The sequence below is a fragment of the Lipotes vexillifer genome, unplaced genomic scaffold, assembly GCF_000442215.2.
Source record: "Lipotes vexillifer unplaced genomic scaffold, Lipotes_vexillifer_v1.1 scaffold83, whole genome shotgun sequence".
NCBI classification, from domain to species: domain Eukaryota; kingdom Metazoa; phylum Chordata; class Mammalia; order Artiodactyla; family Lipotidae; genus Lipotes; species Lipotes vexillifer.
The window spans coordinates 2,294,354-2,301,477 of record NW_006799780.1 but is presented as its reverse complement, the minus strand read 5'-3'; the positions used below and the strand labels follow the sequence as shown (position 1 = coordinate 2,301,477).

The 7,124-nt window shown below is 37.1% G+C and overlaps 1 protein-coding gene across 1 annotated transcript in view; it reads right to left on the bottom strand.

The window, feature by feature from the left end:
• JMY (junction mediating and regulatory protein, p53 cofactor) overlaps positions 1-7,124 on the bottom strand; it is a 71,635-nt gene that overhangs the window by 34,848 nt on the left and 29,663 nt on the right. The window contains exon 2 of the mRNA XM_007471968.1: positions 5,999-6,172. Within this exon, the coding sequence (XP_007472030.1) occupies positions 5,999-6,172 (174 nt within the window). The remainder of the gene's footprint in view (positions 1-5,998; positions 6,173-7,124) is intronic.

Here is a 7,124-nt window from a genome sequence, read left to right as displayed (position 1 = left end):
AAGTGTACTATTCGCAGGAAAGAGTGTGAAATGAGGCATTTTTTGAAGGTAAGTGACATCTAAAGACAAGGAAACCAAAGGAAAAAATAGTTGAGGCAAGAGATAAGTACCTTAATGTAGAGTGGTAGCACTATATATTTCATAGTGTACGTGGTAGAGTATATAGTGGTCCAATGGTGTAAAAATTGCACCCTGCACAAAACCAGGGGGTTTGCCAAGCCATGCGTACTGCTGCATATGCCCATCTGTCTGCTGGAATAAGGGTGGAGGTGGGTGACTCTATTTCACACAAAGACACCTATAGATTTCCTTGGTCCTGGGGAAGGGTGGAGGAAGAAGAGTACATTCAAGTTTCAGCTAGAAGATGGCTGAATTGCAAAATGACATGACTGCTTACAAAGGGGAGGGAAAAGCTGAGGGTGTCTTCTAGTTTCTAGCTTACGTACTTTCAGCAAATCATTAGAAATAAGTTGGACAATGTGTCTGAAGTGCTTATAGTTAATCCAGGAAGACTATCAGTAGGTCAACTCGCTAACCCTGACTCATTAAGACACTGGGCCTAAAAATCTAGAGGGGATCATCTAGTTTATTTATTTTTATTTATTTATTTAAGCTTTTTTTTTTTTGGTCACGCCACGCAGCCTGCAGGATCTTAGTTCCCCGACTAGGGATTGAACCTGGGCCCCGGCAGTGAAAGTCCAAACCACCGGACCACCAGGGAAGTTCCCAAGCATCATGTAGTTTAAATCTCATTTTATGGGTGAAAAAACTGGGGCCCAGAGAGAATGTAACTTTGAATTTAGTGTGCTCCATCCCTTAGCTGTTTCAAATTTTATTAGACACGTGGTTCTCAAACTTCATATCAGAATTACCGGGAAGACTTGTTAAAATAAAGATTGCTGAGCTTCTCCCTAGAGTTTCAGCAAAGGAGATCTGAGGTGAGGCCTAAGAATCTGTATTTTTAACAAGGTTCTAGGTGATACTGATGCTCCTCGTCTGGGGGTCACATTTTAAGAACCAGCATATTAGAGTCTGGGAGCTTCCGAAATGGGTGTGTATTTTAAAGAGGCTAAAGAATAAAGGTCAAATTCCATAGGATGAGATAGCATTCTAGCCCCTGACCATCATTCCTCTCCTACAAATCCTTAGACTGAGGCATATCAAACAATTCACACCCTGTGCTATAACTAAAAGAGCAGGCTTTGCAGTCAAACATGTGTTTCAATCCCAGCCATGCCACTTATTGGCCTCCACTCATGGTGCTGGGTTGATGATTCAGTAATGTTTGAATAACTTATTGTGACTAAAAGCCCTAGTATTATGCCTGTTCACTATACCATTCCTGTTTTTATATATCTACCTGGAATATTCTCAATTCCAATCTCCAATACAGACATATGTACTCACTTCCTACTGAATTCTTATTCTTCAGTGGTGAAGCTTGATCATCCCCCTTTTTCCATGTATCTTCAAGCAATGGTGATCACCTCATTTTGTGTCTCTACATAAACTTGTACATACTGCTCATTTTTCTTTTAAAAAATCATCTGAGTTATAATTTACATACAACAAAATGTACCTGTTTTAAGTGTAAATTTTGACAAATATATATACCCGTGATAACAGGCACCATAATCAAGATTTAAAGCATATCAATCTCCCCAAAGGATTCTGTTACATCTGCTTCCTCTCAGTGGATCTCCCTGGCCCCAGCGCAGGCAACAGCTGTTTAGGATAATCTTCTAGAATTCCATGTAAATGGAGGCACACTTTGTCTGGCATCTTTTGCTCAGCACATACTCTTTGTCTGGCATCTTTTGCTCAGCACAATTTTTTATAAGCTATTTAATCAGGATTTAATTTACATACACTGTGTTCAAGTAAATCCATCTAAAGTGCTCAATTTGATCAGTTTTGATTGCTGTATACACCCAAGAAACAACCACTACAATCATGATACAAAACATTTCCGTCACCTCCAAAACATTCTCGTACTGCTTTGCCATCCATACCTTCTCGTACTGCTTTGCCATCCATACCGTCACACATATACAGGACGGTTTTGTTTATCCATTTTATCCACATTTTGTTTATCCATTCACCTGTCGATGGTTATTTGGGTTGTCCCAGTTTGGGGCTACCAGGAATACAGTTGGCAGGAACACTAGTATGTAAGTCTTTTTTGTGAACAGATGCTTTCGTTTCTCTTGTATATGTAACTAAGAGACAAACAGCTGAGTTGTAAGGTACTGTACAGTTGACCCTTGAACAACATGGATTTGAACTGCATGAGTCCACTTACATGCAGATTTTTTTCCCCATAAATATTACAGTGCTACAAGATCTGCTGTTGGTTGAATCCACGGATGGGGAACCATGATCTGGAAAGCCAATTTGGGACTTAAGCATCTGAAAATTTTGGTATCATTGGCGGGTCCTAGAACCACACCCAAGGGTTGTTCAAAGATCAACCATATATGTTTAACTTTTGAAGAAAGTGCCAAACTGTTTTCCAAAGTGGTTGTACCACTTTAAAATTCTGTTAGCAACGTATGAAAATTCCACTTACTCTACATCCTCACTAGCCCTTGGGAGGGCCAGATTTTTTTCATTATACTCACTTCAATGGGTGTGTAATAGTATCTCACTGTGGTACCAATTTGGATTTCCTAGATGAGTATGTTGAGCAATTTCACATGTGATTATTAGCCATTTCTTTGTGTCTTTTTAAATATTTAGCTCATATTGAAAATTCTGGGGTTTTGTCTTACTGAGTTGTATAGTTCCTCTTTCAGATGTATTTGAAAGAGGATGTTATTTTCTCAGTGGGTGCCCTCCTCATTTTCTTAATCTTTAAAATAGCAAAAGTATTTTATTTTAATTTTAGTGAAGTCCAATTTTATCTTTTTTTTTTTAGCTGAAGTTTTCTGCATCCTATCTAAAAAACCTTTGTCTTTCCTTCTGAAAGACAGTAAAAACTTCCTAGTTTTGTTATAAAAGTTTTATACTATGAGCTTTATGTTTGGGTCTAAGATGTATTTCAAATTAATTTTTGTGTATGGTATAAGATAAGGAAGCCTGGACTTCATTATTTCTATATGGGTATCCACTTCTAGCACCATTTGTTGATAAGACTATTCTTTCCCCCCATTGAATTGCCTTGTCACCTTTGTAGAAAACTAATTGACTATATAACCACAGGTTTATTTCTGGATTCTGTTTAGTTCCATTCATTTACACGTCTATCCTATACTATCACCACAATGTCTGGATTTCTCTAGCTATTTTATAATTGGCTGGTTAGTTTAAAAAAAAAAAAAAACACCCTACTGGAATATTAATTTGAACCTACAGATCAGATGAGAACTGACATCTAAACATTACTAATTATTGTTAATAGATTATCTTCCAATCTATTAACATGGTCTATCTCCCATTTATTTAGGTATGCTTTAATTTTTCTCATCAAAGTCTTATAATTTTTCAGTATATAGTCCTTTCATATATTTTATAAAATTTATCCCTAAACATTTCATGTTCAGAGATGCTAATGTAAAAGGCATTTAAAAATTTTTGATTTCAACTTCATTTCTGGAAGATAGAAAATGCAATTGAATCTTTAATACTGACCTTGTAACTAAACTTACAGATTATTTCCAGTAGCTTTTTTAGATTCTTAATTTTTTTTTACATGTGTGATTACATGATCTACAAACAATCTACTTTTTTTCTAATTTATATATGCCTTTTATTTTTTTTTTGCTTTATTGAACTGGTGACAAACTCCATAGAAATACTGAATAAAAGTTGTGGGAACAGACAATCTTACCTAGTTACCAATCTTACTGGGGGAAGAATTCAGTCATTCACCATCATGTATGATGTTAGATAGGCTTTCCATACATACCCTTTATCAGCTCAAAGAAGTTCCCTTCTCTTCCTAGGTTGCTGAGATTTTACCATGGATGGGCAATGAACTTTTTATCAAGTGCATTTCTGCACCCAGACATGTTGACTTTTTTCCTTTATCAATAATACGGTGAGTTACATCGATTAGTTTTTGTAATGTTAAACCAATCTTGCCTTTCTAAGATAAACCCTAATCACAGTATATTATTGAATCCTATTTTTCAATATTATGTTAAGAATTACTGCATCTATATTCATGAGGGATGTTTATCTGTAGTTTTTTTTCTATAATGTCGTTTGATTTGGATAATGCTGGCCTCAAAAATGAGTTGGGAAGTGTTCCCTCTTTTAAATCCTCCAATGATCCTTTACCTGGCCCTGGAGTTTTCTTTGTGAGAAGGTTTTTTTTTTTTTTCTTGCGTTATGCGGGCCTCTCACTGTTGTGGCCTCTCCCATTTGCGGAGCACAGGCTCCGGACGCGCAGGCTCAGTGGCCATGGCTCACGGGCCCAGCCGCTCCGCGGCATGTGGGATCTTCCCGAAACGGGGCACGAACCCGCGTCTCCTGCATCGGCAGGCGGACTCTCAAGCACTGCGCCACCAGGGAAGCCCTGTGAGAAGGTTTTAAATTATGAATTCAACTTTGTTAATATAGAGCTACCAAATTTTTTCTAGACTCTATTTTGACAATTTGTATTTCTCTGAGAAGTATATCCATTTCATCTAAGTTGTAGAATTTTTTGGCACAAATTTGTTCACGTTCTCTTACTAGCTCATCATCATAGTTGATGGGGCATTTGAGGGGCAATGCAGTAAAATACAATTTTTACCTTTGAAAATGTTAGCAGTTTAAGAAATATGTTGTCTGTTCCTCCTCACCTATACTCTGTTTCCCAGGGTAAAAAAAATGGAGTAATAACTGACGCTAGTGGACAATACAGCCTGACAAGAAGGTTCAATGATCCATTTGCTAATGTTAATACTCAATACAAACCATGATATAATATGAAAGCAAAAATTCACATAGATTCTGATAATCAATGTTAAGCTGTATATAGATTATCTCAGCTAAACACTGCAGCTTAGTTTAGAAGTAGATGGGGCCTCTATGTATATCATCCAGTTCATCCCTAGCCTTCCAGTCAAGTTTTCAATGGACAAATATCTATAGTTCATTTTTTTTAAATTGGAGGAAACTGTAGTGTCTAAAAATTCTTAGTTACTAGTTACCATTTTACCCCAAATGCCAAGTTTATGATAAAATTGACTTAACAACCCAATATTTTTCAAAAGTATTAATAAAGGAGAGTGTGTCAATTATGTGACAGTCTGTGTTGATCCATATCTTGACTCATTAGTAAAGGGAAAAAGACAGACATGCTTTACCTTGTAATAATTTTTCAAATATTATACTACTCAGTCTTGCCCCCAAGCACAAAGTTTTCAGAATAAGTGGCAATTTCCCAGATATAAATTTCGTAAATAATGTTCCAAATTCACGCATTAATGCACAAAAAGTTTTTTAATATCCTAGTTCAGCAATATTTCCATGTGAATTAAATACAGCAACACTGATTTGAGGTCAGCTATAAAACCAAACCCTTAACACTTGCCTCAAAAAAAGTAATATATATTTTACACACAAAAGTCAAATGTCATGAATTTTAAAGCTGTACCATTAATGCCTTGTAACTTTCAAAACAAGGTCTTCCCAAAACCAATGTTCTCAAAACTCCTACTAAATAAGTCTAAGACTAGATAATACCCAAAACATTAAAAGGGAGATAGGAGTAGATGGAGAGGGGGGAAAAAAAGCACAGGAAAGGGGGAAAGATGAGAATCTCAATGTATTTACAAATTTTCTATGCTTTTCTCAGCCCTGGCTACTCAGCAAAGTCGCCTTTTCAGATGCTTTTAAAATGAGGTGTTCCGGCTCTATGTATCACAAAACTACCAAACTAGAATCTCTGGGGACAATGGATCAGATATCTACATTTATAAAAGCTCCTCTAATAATTAAAATGTATAGCCAGCCACGCTGAGAACTATGGAACAGGCAGGTTACTATTTAGATTAAAAAAAAAAAATACCTTGATCTGCTGTCTTCGTAGCATGGCAAGTTCTCGCATGTCTCGGAATGGCTGTAGTAAATACTGATAGAGTTCAGTTGTGGCTTCTGCAAGGCTGCTGTAGGCTTCATCCTCCATCTGATACAAGTCCAGAAGCTCTACCATGCTCTCTGTATTCTTGTGCTTATCCAACAGCTGTGGAACAAGAAAATTTCACTACAAAGAAATCCAACTGTAATAGCCTATAAAACTTGCAAACTCCCTATCATCTCAGGACCCTGGAACTCTGAAATGCAGAACTAAAGAGAATGAGGAGCACTAATTGCTTTCATCACTTATCTCGATGCCTCAGGTGTCTTACTACAAGACCACTGCCTAAAACATCCTTTTCTAACTACTGTCACCATATTATTCCTGTTCTCTGCATTTTCTGGAATTCCATACTATCTGCCTACCCTTAACCCTTAAAATTTTTTTCCCAGCATCTAGTAGCTTTCTCCATACTTATATAATCATTGCTAATCTACAAAGTAGTTATCAACGCTTGCCAACATTATTTTACTAATTTCCCCAAATAATCTTGTCACTCTTTTCCTCCTCCAAATTTGGAACATTCCCTCAAAAACTTCAACTCATGCCTATCACTTCCTTCAAAATCTAGGTGAAAACACCCTCAACTCTATTGAAGAGTTTAAGACTGACTCTAATAGATTTTTATAACTTTCTTACTTTGTATTCCTTGATACTCATGTGTATATGTATGTTTATAACGATATTCATTCACTTCTCAACAAGTAAGGACTGAGCATCTTAATACATGTCTGGCACTGGGCATACAAAAACATGGTTCCTTTCTTCGGTTTGCAAAGCAGAAATAGAGAGACAGATGCAGAGAACAAACATATGGACACCCAGGGAAGAAAGTGGGGGTGGGGGGTGGGATGAACTGGGAGACTGGGACTGACATATATACGCTAGTATGTATAAAATAGGTAACTAATAAGAACCTGTTGTACAAAAAATAAATTAAATTTAAAAAAAAACAAGGTTCCTGGGGCTTCCCTGGTGGCGCAGTGGTTGAGAGCCCGCCTGCCGATGCAGGGGACACGGGTTCGTGCCCCGGTCCAGGAGGATCCCACATGCCGCG